This window comes from Blennius ocellaris (genome assembly GCF_963422515.1).
Source record: "Blennius ocellaris genome assembly, chromosome: 4".
NCBI lineage: Eukaryota > Metazoa > Chordata > Actinopteri > Blenniiformes > Blenniidae > Blennius > Blennius ocellaris.
The window spans coordinates 14,743,792-14,763,010 of NC_137653.1; the positions used below are offsets into that span (position 1 = coordinate 14,743,792).

Below are 19,219 nucleotides of genomic sequence, written 5' to 3' on the forward strand. Positions count from 1 at the left end.
TGAATAAAGGGGACGTCACATATATTTAATAGACGTACACTGATTTCCGACCATCATCAGCAACAGTTTATTTAGTTTATGACTGTATGATATTGTACATGTATTTAAATATCGATACAATTAAGATTTATGTGCACAGAATTGACTGACTGGAAGCCATGTTGCAACAAAGCAAAAGTGACAAAATATATCAGCAGAACCTGTGTCAATGTTCGACGCGACTATTCGCCCCGTCATGGTCAGGAGAGCAGCTCACGAGGAAAAGTGGATAGATTCAGTTGGGTGGTTAATAATCGACAAAAAAAGAATGTCAATGAAACGGGCCACTCAAAGCCTCGACAATAGAGGTTCTTTATGTTTATTTTCACTGGGGTTTGGTATTTCAATGACCGATCAAAAGCAACGTGTTTATCTCTCAGAACTGATCTACCGTAGTTGAACTGTTTTAATAATCGAGTTTAAAGCAGAAAAAGAAACCAACATGGGAGTCAATTATGTGATCAGTTTAATATTGTTACTTTAATTTACATTTTTGGCATGTTTAAATGATTGTTTCAAGTGTAAAAACAACAAAAAAAACGCATATGGAAGAAAAGGAAAAAAAAAAAACTAACAGAAGAAAGGATGCTTTGGAGAGAAGACATGCTAACAGCTGCAGGAGAACAAGAACGACTCCTCACTACGTACAATCACCAGCAGAAGACACACAAAAAAAAAACCAAGTTAATAAAGTGTCTACACCCCAGCATGTGTCTATAAAGGACAGGCTGCTGGAGCTTTTGCTTTCTTAAGGAGTACAAATAGCAGCAACTCGGGTTGTTTCAAATAATTGGACGCCTGAAGGGACACTTGATGAGCACAGTTCAGTCCAACACAACCTTCTCCTCCAACCCACTGATAGTAGAAGTGGGTCCGGGGGGCCGGGGGCATGTTGGTGAAGGCGCTCGTGTCGTCCAGCATTTGGCTCCATTGTAATTATTTGGCAAGTCAAAGTCTGAGCAGTAGGTCCGCAAGCCTGTTTTCGGAGGAAATGGTCGTAGACTTTTGCCCGCAGTGACCAGCATGAAGCGACGTTTCCAATACCTTCACGCATTTAGACGTCCCCTTTAATTAAAGCAGAGTTTCCCCCCCCCCACACACACACACAGGCACTCTGTAAAAATGTACTTTGCTCAACAAAGAAGTGCAATGGTCACTGAACAACATGAATGTACAGTATTGAGATACAACTGCTGCGTTTGTTGGCCAGGGAGGAACTGCTTGTCCTCATAAATAGTCGGGACTGTCGGCCAAATATTACCGTCTTCACTGAAACAACACATTAAGAGTGGAAAGGTATTTTACATTAAAAAAAAAACAAAAAAAAACAGTTTGTGGATAAAATCATCATACAGCCAAAGAAAAATTATAAAATGAGTGACACAATGCACGGTTTTCCAAATATACCTGAGAGCAGCGAGCAATGGTTTCACTATGGCTTCGTTTTCAACATTCAGTTCTTCAGACGAACACCCAAAACATTTTTGCTGCTACGCAGCGTTTAGTCTTTCACTCTTCTCAAACGGTTTACGAGGTGAAAATGACGAAAAAATTATGTTTTTTTTGGGGGGGGGGGGGGAAGAAGACATTTGGCATCCATTTTCAAAAGACCTCCACATTAAATAGACAACATACATGACAAGATTTTTAATTTTGTAAATCTCATCTCATGGGGAGACTGCCCCCACTTTTCTTTTAGTACTTATATGCATGCAATTGTAGTTTTTCATTTTTCTTTTTTCTTTTTTGGTTTATTTTTGTGAAAAGCAAACTGTGCTCAGAGGACATAAGTATAAGTAGACATGAAAACCATAAACTGTTATGTTTGTACGAGAAAAAAAAACAAACATTCAAAGCAATGTCAATAAATAAAATAGACACGGCTGACTCACTGTTCTATCCTGTCATTTTGAACTTTACTGATCTCCCGATTCTTTATAAATGTTTATAACCGGCGTGTTTTAATGAAAGTGCATCATTTTGCAATTAGGCTCAACCACCATCCAGAATAAAAGCAAACTGCAGCTCGTCTCGACATTAATCTAGCCTTCATTTGAATATCTGCCCTGTGAAACTCCTCAATTAAGTAGTTTTGGTTCGCCTCAACAAATTGTTAGTACATGTAATTACCCCATAACTCTTACGCGTGTGGCCTGAAGCATTTCGACAGAATGAACCCGAGGCTGTTTCAACTTTACCCCAAAGAGTGAACTGGCGGTTCTGCTGTTCCTGCCGGTCCCGCCACTGAGTGTCAGTAATACACCATTAATAGAAGCCGCACAGCAGAGACAATAAGCCCAGAATGGCTGCGGGCTGAGACGTTGGCACTCTGGATTTGCTCGCACGCATTATTGCCGATAACAAAACGGGCTCCATTTGTTCTGTCTGGATTTTTTTTTTTTTTTTACATTCATTTTTCTGGCGAGACCCTTTTTTTTTTGTCATTTCATTCAATTTTACACTGTGTGATTGAACTGTCAAAAGTATTTTAGCCCTAAAACCTCATGTCGGTTTTGAGTGTCTTACAGTACAAAATGATTTAACAACAGAGCACATTTTAGGCACAGATGCAACACGAACATACTGAAGTTTCATCGTTCCCTATAAAACATTTTTCTTTTTTTTTTGCCAGCAAGTGAAGTGTGAAGAGCGTGAGGAGTCACAGTCGGCCCTCACACCGAGGCCTCCTTTCAAGGAAACAGTTTGGAGTTCAGTGAGGCGGAGGCATTATTTAGTGCCCGATCTTCAAAATGTACAAGAGCTCAATCATTTTTTTTTTTTTTCCATTGCCACGATTTCATCACTCAGCCTTCCTTCCTTTTTTTTTTTTTTTTTTCCTTTCACCCCAGCTCAGCCACTGAGAGGGTGCAGGTCCACTTTGACCTTCTCCCCCGTGCTCATCATGCCGATGGTGGGATAAAAGCCTCCGATCGGCAGAGCCACTTCCCTCCGACCCACCACCGTCCCGTTTCGAGTGAAGAACACCTGTTCCAAGAACGAGAGAAAAAGGTGAATATTTGACGGTTTGAGAGTCCTCGGGGCTTTCTGGTCATGCGTCGTGACGGCTTCTCACCATGACCTTTCTCCCCTCTAAATCTTCGCCCTCCTCCATCCCATCCTCATTGTTGGCGTACAAGTCATTCTGGACCTGCTCCAGCTTGGAGACCACATCCAAGTCCCAGTCGTCGCCGTCGTCTGAAAGGGGGAAAAAAGAAGAGCGGCACGGTTCAAGGCGCGATGTCGAACTGTTTTGGGGAAGAAGAAAAAAAGTCGGAACATTGTGAAGACGCTCACCTCCGCCGTCCAGGTTGAAGTCGCGTGGGAACATGATCCCGCAGCCCATGACGTCGCCTTCAAGGCAGCACGGCCCGAACGGGTCGCCGGCCCCGCTGCCGTGGAACAACTTCCCATCGTCTACCAGCAAGGAGGAGGTCCGTCATGACACGTACAGGAGTGAATGTGACATTTAAAAACACAAAATCTGCCGTCTGTGATCAGTCGTGAAGTTTCACGATATGATTTTGGCGTCATTATCACAAGAGTTGGAAAATTGGCACAAAATATAGCGAAGTAAAACTTTGAATACCTAAAAATCAAAAAGTAGAATAAGCTATATATACTACAATCAGGTTACGGTTGTAATTTTACGTGAATTTCATGATGCCTTACACACCGTGTCTGTGTCTGGAGAGTCCAACCAGATTTGTATGAAGTTGGATGATATTTCGTTGTTTTTAAGGCACATAAATCACTAAAGATGTTCTTGTTGGCAGTAACAGTTTGAGTCACAGATAACTGAGCGCTCGGACTCACCGGCGTGGTACGCTATCGAGCCTCTGCTCCAGCCAGGATGTCTATTTTTCGGGTAGTCCTGAAAACAAAGGAGAAATTAGTTGATCACTTAATGTACGGCGAACTTCAATTGAACACGGCCGGCTTCTCTGACTCGCTTCTTTTAAAACAAAATGAATGACGTCTCTTCAAACCAAAGGCCGAGTGAGAATATTCCCATTTGGACCCAGTAGGAGTTTGCGGGTTCTGTGTTTGCATCCTGTGATGGAATGGCACCCCGTCCATAGCGTACCCCGCCCTCCACCCTCTATTACATAAATACAGAGACTCATACAAGATGCATGGATGTACTGAACCTCAGTCCAACATTAAGGCAAAGGAGATGGTAAGAAAGAGTACAAGTGAAGCCTATACCACAGGACAAATGAGATAAAGTGCAGAGAAAAATTACACAATCAGAACAACAAACACTCCAAAACACAAGACTGGCACGATTTCCCATCAGCAGACTGATGCGCCTTTGCAGGAGGTGACGTTGGATGGACCCAAACCTCAGGAATGACCGTCTGATGGATTTATGATGCTCCACCGAAGCCGCAGACACATGGAGAAAAACAATTCCCGAGAAACAATCAGCGAAATGAAAGAGCTCCAGTCACCACTGTGTCTGACCCCGCGGGCACGACATGCCCACACACAGTAACTAACAGAGGATGAGTCGGAGGCGGGGGGAGGGGGGAGGGGGGAGGGGGGAGGGCTTAACGTCTGCCGCCGTAATCCATCACCTCCGAGGCCGAGAGTGATATCTCAGCAGGCAAAGCCGTGGTGACACTCGCTCGAGTGACGCGCAATCAATTAATGTCCAATAACTGAAAAGGAGAAGCGGCGGACGTGTCGGCAGAAAACATCTGGAGCACGCTTTGAAATCACCACGGAGCTTTTGGTTTACATGAAACTGGACGTGCACCGAGTTCGTGGTCATTTAGTCTGAGCGCGAAGTAGCCGAGTGCCTCTCTCATATGTAAAACATTCATCAGATCTTCTCTCTGACCTGCAATAATTCCAAACTATGAACCATCGTCAGCTGCCAACAACATTCAGGATTAAATCCCTCGTCACTGAGCCAAATTGAAGATTCACCTTAAAAGGACCTTAGTGTGAAGACCTCCTGTTCCTGTGTTCATTATTCCTGTTTATGTGTACCATAACTAAGGATACAGAAATGCGCTTTGGAAACTGGGCGAGATTTTCTCATCCTATATCACTACTTTCCTGAATCTTCCATCAGCGGGGGATGGAAGGAGGAGGTTTCGTGAACTGCCGAGTGTGCAGAGTGAATTACAGCCAATATTAGTGTCAGTGACACGTGGTCATTATCTGCGTGACTGAAGGTGGGGGGGGGTCATACCCTGCGCGCCAGCCCCAGGGCGATGTAACACTTCTCTCCAGCATCTGTGATCTCCAGCTCATAGTAGTGGAAGCGGGTGTTGAGAGGCCGGCGGGCCTGAGCCAGTCCCACGTCCACGATGCTTTTCCCGTTTCCCACGTATTCCAGCAGCTGTGGACAGGAAGACACGAAACGTAGGTGAGACGGCAACTATGAGGTCACGATAACAGAGGATTCATGTATGCAAAACACTCATTTATAAATATCTCTACAGATCATGTGCAACAATGTCTTTAAAAAAATTTTTTTTTTTAAATTCCAATTTCAGAATCAGAAAAATTTGATGGTACAGGTCCAAGTAAACCAAAAGACGACGACTTGAGAAACTGCGCGCTCTCGTGTTTCAGCAAATCGGGATGAGCGTGTTCGCCGCCGTTCTCAAGAGGCAGAAGTCACAAGGAAAAAAAAAAAATCTACTATTTCAGTTTTGTTTATCTCATTACATCAGCCGACTAAAGTGAGCCTAAAGTGAGCCGGGGCTCTAACCAGAGGTATGACGCTAAATATGAGAACAACATGTAAATACTTTCTATGTACTCGTCTTTTTAAACCGGTGTGGACTTTCAAAGTGCGTTTGTCGCTTTAGGGTTTCCATTTCATTTCACGTTCTTGCGTCCCTGCCTACGACTTCAAAACCGACGGGATAAAACCAGGACAAGATAATGGTTCGAGTCCCTCGTGTCTCCCAAGATAAAGAGAGAGACGTAACCCTGGAGAAACTTATTGAAGATGACGAGACGTGACGAGAGAAAGTCAATGTTTTCAGTTTTACAAGGTTCTCAGTTCTCACACTGACAAGGAAAACCCTGAACCTGCTTCGGAGGAGACGGCGGTTACATCCGCGGCGTGTTCCCTTCATGTTAGGAGGTGTGAAACCGGGGGAAGCGTTTAATCGGGCGATAATGACGACACTGCACTTCGCTGCTTGTGGGAACGTGTCAGACTCTGCGGAGGAATGGCTGGTGGCTCCATCTCAGGTGGATGAAGTTTGGCAGCTAATGAGAGAGCTGATGTTTTATTCACGTCACCCCCCCCCCCCAAAAAAAAAAGATGCTACAAGGGGGAGAAATAGGTTGCAGTGTCATGGAATCCCTCTGCTCTGGGAAGAGAACGGGACAGGATTTGATTCGTCACCCCCTACAATGAAGTATTTAGAAGCCAAACGGCAGAGGGAAACGGGGGTGGGGGGGGTTGGGGGGGCATGGCTGTTTATTACAGGCACCAGGAGAAATCAACACGGCCAATTAAATCCATTCCCGGAGAGACCGTTCCAACGATGTCGGCAGATGAAAACCTAATATGACCATGTGAGTGTAACTACAAGCCGGCGCTGCCTTACATCTCGTTATCAAGATGGTTCTCCACTCGACTACTTGGTCTTCATGTTTCTTTTTCTTTCCTTCTTTTTTTTATGAGGCATAAAGTTCTCTTGTGAAAAATTCTATTTTTAGTAGTTGGTATTCTTTCTGCTTCGCCGACTCGTCTGTTAATTCTGCATCCAGAAGAATCCCACACTCGTCTTAGTGGGGATGTAAAATGGACCGGAGGCTCCAGCATTTCTTAAACCGAGAGTCTTATCCGCTCAGTTTGATTTCGTCATTATTATCAACATCACTTCAAACGGTGCGCGGCTGCTCCGGGGTTGTAAATGTGTCTCGCCGACCTGAATCAAACCTAATAATCAATCTCTAACTGATCTGTAAACGGCGTGCATTTATTTTGTCGACTATTGGATTTAATGAGGTTAGATGGCCGTTACCGTTAAAACTGCATAAAAAAAAGGTTCAAATACAGAAACGGAGGCGTCAGTAAAATATGTCAAACAAGCCAAAGGAATTAGACTAAAAAGCCAAAAAGACTGCAATGAATACACTTACAATGTCCTAAACATAGATGAGAGATCTCCCTCTTTTAGATAAACTATATTGTGCCGAGGGGAAATTGAAAATTGAAAACACAGAACCATCAACCAGAACAATTCTAGTATAATTATTTTCTTATTTTTCTTCAAATTTCCATCTCTTTCTTCTTAACTTTTGTTTGTGGAAAAAAAAAATCCCCCTAGGTGGGTTGAGAGCAGAGGCCCCATTGATAAGCTGTGTCGTTCACACAGATCCACAACTTATCAGCAGCAACTCAAAACTTTTCTTTCATGTTTACCACATGATAACAGTTTGAAATTTCTCAAATCACCAGTCCAAGCTGAGCCGTTTGGGGGGGGGGGGGGGACCACGGTGAATGTCTGTACACGTCAGGACTTGGGTGTTACCTTATCGTAAGAACCAATTTCCCATTGCTCTTTAATAATATTGTCTGACTCATGGCGACGTGTTGAAAAGCATACTTACAATCGCTTCGTCGGGATCCGACACAAAAGTATTTTTTTCTCGATCCTTTTTCCAACTTATCTAGGTCTCGTCATCTCCGTGACTCACAATTCAACAATGGCCGGAGCTTTAGGTGCCTTATTATTGTCATGGTTAATGTAGCCCTGAGCTGTTATTCTCAATCACAAATGAGAAGCAGGCTGGAGTGGCCTCGTAAGATCTGTTCCCTTTCATTCCGACAAAGATTTTTTTTTTTTCCACTCAGCCAAGCGCCGACTGAAATGACTCACTTGAGAGAATTGATCAGATTTCGTTCTGCTCCATCTGGACTCACGACAGCTGCTGATGGACTCACCGTTCCAGTCACCTTCACGTCATGGAGACGGCTCCAGTCGTCTTCGTGACTGTCCACGATCATCTGTCCATCATCCTCCTCCGGCCCCCATTCAGCATTGAGGTTGAGCAACACCTCCTCCCCGAGCGAGTGCATCCCTACCGCGGGGTACAGGGCGTCAGGAGGGTCCGCCATCTCCACGCTGCCGACCTGAACCCACGAGCAGACACAATATCATTCCAAGGAAAATAGCGGTGATGTAGCAACCCGACCAAAGTACGTTTTTTATGCCCAAGTCTGTGTGTGGTTGAGATTGATACTACTGATTTCTTCATTTGTGTGGGGGACAAATGGTTCCCAGAATGAGAAGAAGGTTTCTGGAGGTACCAAAACTAGCATGGGCCTGCCCAGTTTCACTCACTGTTATTGGGCCGCAAACATAAGCCTGTCTGGGCCAAGATGGAATTGAATAGCGACTCAGCAATTTTGCCCCATTTCATTATTAAGCGCTTCAATTTTCTGTGAGTTCACATCCTCGGGGCCCTTAACCCCGTTCTAAAGCGTTCCCCATAAAAAAATCAACAACAGATCTGACCTCTCCAGTTTGGAGGAGGTGAGGATAAGGACACACATAAACAAGCGGCTGCGAAAGGGACGAACATCTGGCGGCGACTCACGAAAGGCTTTGACGCGCGACACAAATCGTGACGTACTCAAGATTGTCCGGCGAAACCACAGCCCACAACACTTTAACGAGGAAATACGTACTTCACTCCCATTCCTGGTGAAAAACACGGTAAGCTGTCCATTGTCAGGGTCCAGAGAGATTCCACAGCCAATCTTGTCCCCCGTGCAGCATTTTGGACCGAACTGCTGTCCCACGGTTCCGCCGTTATACAGCCTGATGAAGGACAAGCGGATGAGGGCGGCGGAAGAACTGATAAGTTGAAAGACCTTGTGAAGTTCACGAGCACATTGTGAAGATTTTTTTTTTTTACACAACACAAGGACACTCAGGAAAATCCTTGAATACAATAACATACAAAATAAAATGTACACAATGAGCAACTTTGCTGCTGAATCTGTCTTGGTAAAGAAAACACACACCTCATTTCTCTTTCATATTTACTGTCACTTCAGTACTGTCAAAGCACTAATGAGACAGAAAATACAAATCAAAGATAATGATGCTGAATTTGCTGCCCATTTATCTTGGTCGAATATCTTCCGTTGCTTCTGTACAGTTTGTTTCTCAGTGATTTGAAGTGCCACTACGACACACCGTTTTACCGCACTCCGACACAAAACAAGAGAGAAACTCCAGGTGGAGAACTCAAAACACGGCGAATCTCAGGTTTGTCGTATCACAACTGCTTTACTGAAAACAGACGCACAGGTTCATCCAGATCCTGACGTTAAAAGTACCAAGAAAAACTTTCCCACTAAAAATTTTTCAGCGGTTCATCAGATGTGAGCGGAAACTACCCGAGCGAAAGTTATTTCCATTAGCCTGCCGCATGTAGAAAGTCAGTTTCACATACTTGCCGTCATCGGCATGAAAAGCCACAGACTGCGGGAGCCAGCCCGGCTGATGGTCCAGTTTGTAGAGCTGATGCACCAGACCGACAGCGATCATTCCCCTCACGCCTGTGTCCCTGATAGTCACCTGAAAACACAAGAAATCCCACATTTTGTAAATGAAAATTGTACACTTCTTTCACATTTAAATCATGAGTTTTATATCAACACCAGGAAGACATGTGGGACAAACAGCAGTCAGAAGCTGTGATTTCACATTTTTTTCTAAATGAGTAATCATATTCTTCCCCTGTTGCATCTGTGAACCCCAGACTGGAATTCAGAATTTTTTTTTTTTTTTTTTATGAGACAGGTCATAAATCGCTCATTATCACATGTGAGAGACTTTAATATGGTGAGACTGTATCAGCAGAGATCAGACCTCGGAGGGTGCAGCGGGGGGTGAAGGACATTGATGTATATCTTATCTTGTGTGTGGATGCTGTCAGACGTGGCTGATTCACTCATTGTGATGAATTTTACAAAGAAAAAAAACAAAACAACAACACGCAGATCTCCAGTACTCGTGCCCAAACACAGTACTCATCATTTTACAGGCCAATTCTGCCTGAGGTTTGAACAGAACGCAAAAAAAAAAAGGGACTTTATTCCAGTGTCTTCCGACTCAATAACTACACAGTTCAAAAAAAAAATATCGGCAAATATTAACCACACACACATAAAAAGCAGTTATTGTGAACTTAAAGAGACCATGCATGTTTCGCAAAGCGTGTTCCCTCCGTTACTGTGTTAAACAATTAGTCATACTGTGAATGACTAATTACTGAAAGTAAGTAAGTGACGCTCGGGTCAGTTTGACAACAGATCCACTCAGAGTTCAGCTGAGGTTGCGTCAGTCCGTCAGTAAAGTGAAACGCTGCCCACACGTTTTGGCTTCCGTTTGAGTCACGCCGATGTTTGTTAATGTTGCGCAGGATTTTCAAGTGCAAAGCACTCGACGACACACGCTCCCACGACGCGGGGGGGGTTGTAATTTCCAGTAGATGAGCAGAAGTCAGCGCAGTGTACCACGTCTTTTTGAATTGTATTCATTTATGCACTAATGGCGAATGGGGGAAAACATACACACAAGCTCTCACGGGGAGGAGCAAGGGTTTTCGTGTACTTCCAAAGTAATGAGCGACACGCTCGCGAAAAACTTTCAGAAATTTTAGCTGGGATGCCAACGCGATGATGAGAAATATTCAGAGCTACCGCTGCATCGCGGCCAAAAAATACCGGCTTTTGAGTAATGCGCTGCTTTATCCCGTAACGTTATGAGAAACAGAGGTTATGACCGTCTTTCAGCTCCTTATTGGATCTCTGTGCTTCTTCCCAACAACAGGTAGAACTGACAGAACAATCCAAGAGAGGACGACGGCATGAAGCACACAATTAAACCGTTTGTCACTATGATCATTTTGCCAACTGAAAAAAATCGGTTTTCTTTACAGAAAAACTCCTACTACTCAATAACGTCTTGGTACAATTTCACACAGCCGTTTCAAAGTGGAGGCCCTCTGGCGCAAAAAAAAAAAAAAAAAGCTCTCCTGCACCGCTGTTATCATAACTGCATGCTGACCAGATGACATCAGCCCTCCGGAGGCCGACGTGGACGCAATGCAATTGGCGCATTTCTGCCAGATGCCGAGGAAGGAGGTGGGGGGGGGGGGGGGGTGTTAGGGGGGTGGGGGGGAACTTTAAAGTACTTTCCCATGACCTCAACACTGTTCTGCACAAAGCGAGAACCAATACTGTACGTCTGCTTTCTGTCTCGGTGCCGAACGCGAAGGTAAAAGCCTCGAATCTGCCATCCCGTCGACCATCGGCCACGCTCCTGACGATCATTCATTGTTCAGTACTGGGTATTCCCCCTTCCGCAAATGGTTTCCCCTCCCTTTCATCCTTCACAACTCCCACGAATTGAGTCAGAAGGATGTAACACACGCAGGTTTAAAGATTGGAGATAGTTACTATTTGGCCACGTCAGAACAGGCAGGATGTGTTTGTTAAGGCAAGTTCAAACACGACTCATTCTGCAACCGCCACCGGCCCGGGGTGTTTGTGCAGAACTGTATCCAGAGTCCCCACATTGTGAAATAAACAGAGCGTGTTTGATTCATAGCGACCTGTGTCTTATTTGGAGGAAAGAAAAAAACAACGATTTGTTTGGGGGGGGGCCGGGAAAAGCTGAATCGCCAGATCGAGGAGGTCAACGGCACCACGTAAACATTACTGCGTGTGCAGCTGCGCTAAACTTCTCTCAAGAAATTTACAGAGCTGAAGTGGGCAAATAACGTTTTACTAATTAGCTTGGAAATAGATTAAAAAGGACAGAATCTCAAATCCAATCAACTCCAAAAGCTTGTGCATTTCAACCTCGTGGCAACAAACAGTGTGAGGATATCTGTTTATATTGCCATGGAGCACAGACGTAACAGAACAAGTTAAAAAAATAAAAATAAAAAAAAAGTAAAAAGATACGGATCATAAAATGAGGCAGATAGAAACATGAGCATAAACGGTTTGGAAGGGAATCAAAAACCAATTTTCAAACCTGGGGCTTTTCTACGCGAGCTCTCGTGTGAAATCAATAAACTGCCGTTGAAGGAATTAGCAAGATTTCAAGTTCGTAAGAAAAAGAAAAAAAAAAACCTCTATAATCTGTGTGAACGGTACACACGCAGTGGCTGATACAGCTCTCTTTAAACTGTCTGAACAATGGGGGGGAAAAAAAGGTGTTTGAGGGACAGGGGCAGTGTGGCGTGACCAATCTGCTTAGTATGCAGAGGGGAAAGTGTTAGTGCATTTCCTTGTCATCTGGTGCACGACTTTCAAAGAGTCGGCTTTGGCTTCACCCTTTACTGTATGCCTTGTTCCAGCACACAATTCTAAAAAGGCCCGCCAAGTGAGTCCACAAATCTATTTCCAAGTTAAAAAAAAAACAGCTTTGTTTCTCGGCTCCGTGCGATTCCCAGGAGTTGACCCGGGTGTCTTTTTCATTATGACTCAAGAGCATGAAGACAAGCAGATCTGACTTGTGAGGTCTGCGCTCAACACAGGGTGGAGGCAGTTTTCCCTTCACGCACAGTGAAGGATGCATGCAGACACATTCACACAGGTGGGTGCAGTCGAGAGTACTGAAGTGGATTTGCCGTGATGCCATTGAAAACACCCACACACTCGGCGCGTGAGGGGAGCTATTGGCTAATAGAGGTGACTGATGCTCCGCTTAGAATTCCTCGTAAGTCGGTGGTGGAGATGGGAAGAAGCGACAGGGAGATCTTCCTGAAAACAAGTAACCCCACCACCAAACTGCTGAGAAATTATTACCTCAAAAATGGTTGCAAATTTGGCCAATCTTTTCTCCTGACGTGCGCAGATTTTGACGCGGTGTGATACTGCATACATTTGTGTGCCTCAGAGACAAGAATCCAATAAATAGCTTTAATACACACATGTTGAGCTTGAGTTCACGTTGAATAACTGTGACCACGACTGATCAGACTGTATTTAACCTGATATTTTGTTTGTGGTCCACAAAATTTTTTATTTTTTTTTTTAAACCAATTCAAAATACATGGCTGTGTTTTCTTATTTGAAGAAGAGGCATTCCTTCAACTCTTAGTGGATAAAAGCATTATTAATAAAAAAAAGAAGAAAAACATGTCAAACATTGAGCAGCTGCTGTTTTGACTTTATCCAGTTTACAGATGTTTTTCACATGTGGTTGTAGATTTTCTTTTATTCTTCTAAAAAGACTTTAAAGTTACCTCCCATTTGGTTTTTGTGGAACTGTGTTGCCAACAGTGCAGCTCAGCATGCACATGTAATCACAAAAATCAATAAAATGATTATTAGATTACAAAATGAGCAAGTGGTTTTCGAAAATCTTTGTAGGTTTGGGTTTTTTCAGTGTACAACTCCCGCATATCATACCGACATATAACTCTTTAACGGTAAATAATAAAGTACAATGATGTAACTGCTCAAGATCACTTTCACTGTAGAACATCTACTGGATATTTCTGAGCGATGTAGCCATATATAAAATATAATGTTATGAGCCATTTGTGGTGGTCATTTTCTGATAAAACAAATAATGTGTATACACAACACTAATCACAACAGCAACAAAAAACAAAACAAAAAACAAGACAATGTGAAATTGCATAAATAATCCTCTATCTCGTGTGGTAAGGCGAAAACCTCTTGTATACAAGATACTGCTCCATAAAACGTATCTATATCTATCTATAAACAATAACTTTTCCACTCTTTTGGTCTGAAGTGAATAGTGTGAGAAATGTGAGTTATTAAGTCACTTCACTCTGCTGGAAAGGTCACAGCCGTGGGAGTTAAAAGCTTTCAGAAAAGCGTTGAACTGTCAAAATATGACAGCAGTGCAGTGAACAGCCCAACTTCTAACTGCAGGCAAGGAGACTTCTTTGACTTCAACCCGTGATCTTTGTTGGCGTACAAAATACCTGTTATATCAATAAATAGTGTTCGGCAGTGAAGAAACAAAAAAAATATATACTTAACATTTTTAAAGATCAAAGCACAATTTGAGATCTAAAACTCAGGTTTGATAGAAGAATCCTGGATGAAGTTGAGACCACGAACTCTTACTTCAAAGTAGCGATTTCTTCTCGACAACGATCGGCCGGCCACGAAACAGCCGACCTCATCCGAGTTTCCATGATACCTGGAAAGGAGGAAAAACATCCAAATGAGACCAAAATGTGACACTGATAAGTTTAAAAAAAAAAAAAAGACGAGATGACAAATGAGTTTCTTCTAGTGATGAGCAAAAAGCACTGAATAGTAAACTTTCTTATTGTTTATCTCTGCTTCAAAAAACCATCAGCCTCTGACATGATGATCAGGGATACCTGCTTTTGTTTGGGACATTTATACAGTCGTATCAGCATCACTAATGACACGTGGAAAAACAAGTAATTATGCACACCAGCAGGAACAAGGACCTGAACAATGTAATTTAAAAAAACACATTTATCCAACATAGTTCCTACAATGTAAATACTGATATTTTAAGATTGGATCCAAAAAAAACAATCGTACATTGAATCAGAAGTCAACATTTTCACAGTGTCAACATTTTTGGTAAGAATCTGCACGTCACTCGTTTTTTTTTTTCCTTTCTCCACCACCTCTTCAGGTGGTATCGTTCTTTGTTGTTACCTGAGAATGTCTCCGACTTTCTGCATCTTTTTGAGCCTCTCCCGGTAACGGATGACTCGCACTTCATGTATGTCTCGAATTCGTCTCCTCCAGTTCATGAAGCGATGATGAAGGTTCCTGTCGTCCATGTCTGAAAATCATTACAGTCTGGGACACAAAAAGCACATTTCATCCCCCCAAAAATTATTACTTTATAAATAAACATTTATTATGTTAAAACACAGAATTTAAGAACTGAATTGAGCAATGAGCAAATTGAAATGATGAAATAAGTTTTTAGTGCAACTCCATAAGTGTAAAAGTTACAACAGTTGCAGAGTATACATGCGGAATAACCAAATATTTTTAATTAAACGCATACAACCAGCATGAGAAGATTATCCTTTGTGTTGCCTATGAATCTCTACAGCTGTTAACAAAAACACTTTGCATTGTGAAAGATCTTACTCTGACAATCTGATTTCACCAGAAAGACACATCAGAAGCAATAGAACGTTAGTGCACTCATAAAACTATGAGGTGAACAGAACGGGATCATGGCAATAATAGTAGTCCTCCTTAAAACAAACACCTTTGACCTCATCGTGATTATTGCCGTTGCCTAACAACAACCAAGGACCTCGGTTTGATTTGATCTTCACACCCTCCCTGCAAGGAGTTTGTGTTTTTCCATTTCTGTTTAACCCCACATTCCTAGGACAAGCAAAGACCTGGACCATGCTGACAACACACAGAAATGAATACTAGTCCCCAGCTACATTGGCTTTGTTATGATCACGTGTCTCTCTTTGGTGTCTTTCACCCAACATCAACTGCGACTTGAACAATAGTCTGGGGCTTTTGATAATTCCCATGCATGGGAGGAACTCCGACCCTGTCACCTAACCCAAGATCTGAATAAAAGATATTGGAATTTATTAATTAAAGAGAGTTGGGTTGTGGTTAAAGTTCATTTTATCCAACCGCAGGATCTTTACTCAGATATCTAATAAGTTATTAAATGTTTGAGATCACCCACTAAAGGTCTATAATAGACACCAAATTGCTAGTTTTCCCAAATAAAATTTTTGGAGCAAAATGTGAAGCCCTCCAACATTGAAGATGAGCACAGTATAGTTGTTGTTTTGTTTCGTTTTCCAGCTTCAGGTTATACTTTGTTTAAACGATTCATTCATTGCAATCATATTTACAGTCTTCAGTCAGTGAGCTAATCGTTTTAATGTTTCAGCCACACCTCTACTGTACTTCAACCTAATGTTATGTAACCTTAAAGAATCCAGCTGAATCCAACAGTGATACAGTTGAAAGCTCATTTTCACCTTTTCACGAGGTCCGTTTCTTTGTTTACCTGAATCACAGGTGTATGTTAACGCGAGTGAGAGGACACAAATCAATCTGGATAAAATTACATAAAAATCCACCATACTAAGTGCCGCTAATGGTTTCTTGGTTGCGGTGTTAATCATAAAACAAAAACGACTGTATAAAATAAAATCATCAACCATAATTTGATTAATGAAAAGACTTTTCAGTTTTATCCGTTTAGCGCTTAGCAACTTCCCGGTTTTTCCAAGTTCCGAGCCCGTCTTGAACGCACCGCCAGCTTTGGCCGGCTAGCTATCTTTAACATTACCGCGCTCCGCGACTCGTTTTACCCCAAAATCATGATTTATTCTAGCCCGGACACACACGAGTCAAAGCGTCTCAGTCTTATGTTGACTGCTTACTGGTTTATAACTTGTAACGCGTCGTCCTTCGGGTTTTCTTCCAGTTTTAAGACGGTGAAGCCTGTCACTTTACGTCCAACCTGCCCCGCCGGAAGTCCCGCCTCCGCGACCAATCAGATTAGAGCATGGCCCCCGCGAGGAGCCTTTAACCTGCGCGTTGCCGCGTGGATTTCGTTTGTTTACGTACACATCCATCTCGTTCCCGAAAGAAGCAAAACCAAAATGTCACACTCAAGATTATAAAAATATCGCCCTCGTTTCTGTGATTTAGCCTATTGCATCTCCAATCAGGTTGAGCTTTGCTATTTTAGAATAATTTCTTAACCGAATTACCTCGTCTGACGTCACACGTTTACTTCACACGACAGGGCACCTGAACGTCTCAAAAAGCAAATTTAAACACTTTAAATATATTTTTGTTACCACTGAAAAGTCAAAATCACAAGTGCTGCTGTGAAATAAGTATCAATCCTAAAAAAATAAAGAAGACTAAATTGTTCACAAAACTAAAACGTTTGGAGGGAATTAATTGTGTAATATTTTGAAAACAAACTGCAAGTTTGGGAAGTTTGTTTTACTCAACATTGAATTGCTGCAACTTTTAAAGAGACTGAGGACTTCTGCTTGTAGAGCGTTGAAAAGATGCTCCAGTTAAGATTGCAGAGAACTTCTTTCCTTTGGAGAAACCTGGGAAGAAAAAGGAAATATATGTCACCACCTTAGAGACTGAAATGCTGAGTGATTGTTTGGTACATTACCCCGCTTTGCATTTGTCACAGATGCATTTGACCAGTTACAGAATTTTGGGGAAAAAATCTTTTATCAGAATGTAATTCTTTGTGGAATAATTTCATAGTCAGAGATGCAAACAATATTTTATTTAAAAACAATAAGTGAGGATTTTTTTTTGGTCAGTCAAAATTCTGTGGATTAAACGCCCATAGCAGCAGCTGGGACTTAAATCTGGGACTTAAACGACAATGAACCTTAACTACAGTGTTCACGTCACCATGCAACATTCCAAAACGTAACAATTCTCAGGGTATATAAACTCTGTGTTTATATGCTTTTGTCTGAATTTCTTCCAAAGATCATTTGGGTTATGGGAAAAGTTTGCATTGTGAGTTCTAACATTGGTGTAGTTGTTAAATCGACAAACATTTTAAATTGTAATGTACAGCACATACTGGCGACTTGTACAAGGTCTAGGATCCGATCCCAGCTCATTATGGGCTAATTCTGGAATCTGAAATCTGAAATCCACACACACATAGGAAGAACATGCAATTCCACACAGGAAGGCCCCACAGCCCAACCCGGAACCAGACACATGACCTCGCTAACCACTCTGCAGCATCTTTAACAGAGAAATAATGAACGTATATAGATGCAACAAAACAGGTGGGCAGATTTTCTTCTCATCACACATTAAAAGTGTGCTGTCAAAATGATGATGAATTAAGGACCAATTAACTCATGTAATTGTAAAACAAATTTGAAGATAACATTTTGACAATTTGTGGATTCCCACTTTATTCATGTTCAGGTAATACTCATATGAAAAGCTTCTTGTTAAACTTTATCCCCCTCGAGCTCTGGTGAGTAACTTATGGTCTCATTGGCATTATCTGGTATTTGGTGCTCTTTATAATCATACATTAAGTTTAATGAGCACTCAAAGTTTTGTGATCCTCTCTTCTTTCAATGTGTTTGTGACTCAACGTGGAATCTACTGGGTGGGACTTTTTGCTTTTGGCTATTGATGTCTTAGTCATCTCGCCTTGAGTGGCACTCCTTCAGTCTTTCACTGTCAACCATTTCCTTTAAGACTTCAGCCCTACAGTTATAACAACCATGTAAACACACACACACTGGGAACATAGTGTTTGTTTTGTGGTTGCTGCATGAAGAAAAGACAAAAACAAGGATGAAAAATGAATGTTTCATTTCATCTACATGCTGAGCAATTTTTTTTGGAACTCACTGTACAATTGTTTCTGACCTTTCCTCCCAGGAGACCCTCAGTTTTTCCTTAAGAATGGATGTGGACCCCCTCCCAACATCCCCAGATACAAAAAAAAGAAGAAGAAGGAAATAAAAGTCTGTGTGTGTGGGAGTGTGCTACTGCAATAGGAAACACACATTTTACTCTGTTGTAAATGTCTCACATTTATACTTGGGGTACTTTATATTCAATATTTTTTTATTCAGGATTTGTATAACACTTTATAATTTAAATGATTTTACAAGCTGTTACCGTAACATGATGGATTTGGAAAAAACTGTCAGCTTTAAATGATGTAAAACTACTATCCACATTTCAATGCTGTCATGTCATCATTTCAGCAGGAGACTTTACTTTTCCATTTTAAATGGCACTAATTTCCCCAATCTGCTTACCCAGCATTATTTCACTCACGGTGACTGATGACAGGAATATTTTCACATCCATGTGCAGCCAGATGGCCAATTGTTAAAACAACAATCGGGCCGTAACTTTAAAAGAAGAACATTGTTATCTATTTGTTTTCTGGATTGTTTAACCACACGAAGGGACAAATTAATAATCCTTCAAGTCGGGGGGGAAAAAAAGGCAGAGGGATTGAGGAGCAAACACTGCTGGCACTTATCAGTGAAGAAAACATTAACGTCCTCCACGATGACAGACAGCAAATGGCATGAGCATGCGTGAGTGTTTTTATGTGTCAGAGACAAGTCAAACGGGGTGTGCTCAGCTGTGTCGAAATGAGAGGGAAAGCTAACATTCTCC

At 42.2% G+C, this 19,219-nt stretch overlaps 1 protein-coding gene across 1 annotated transcript; it reads right to left on the minus strand.

The window, feature by feature from the left end:
- Positions 1-488: 488 nt before the first annotated feature.
- On the minus strand, positions 489-16,548 carry spryd3 (SPRY domain containing 3). The gene is made up of 11 exons (XM_080495487.1): positions 16,450-16,548; positions 14,723-14,869; positions 14,150-14,225; positions 9,481-9,605; positions 8,708-8,840; positions 7,961-8,149; positions 5,240-5,389; positions 3,853-3,910; positions 3,334-3,453; positions 3,113-3,234; positions 489-3,024 (listed from the first exon to the last, which is right to left on the minus strand). The coding sequence occupies exons 2-11, from the start codon at positions 14,848-14,850 to the stop codon at positions 2,890-2,892; spliced, it is 1,236 nt and encodes a 411-aa protein (XP_080351613.1). The 5' UTR covers positions 14,851-14,869; positions 16,450-16,548; the 3' UTR covers positions 489-2,889.
- Positions 16,549-19,219: the final 2,671 nt, after the last annotated feature.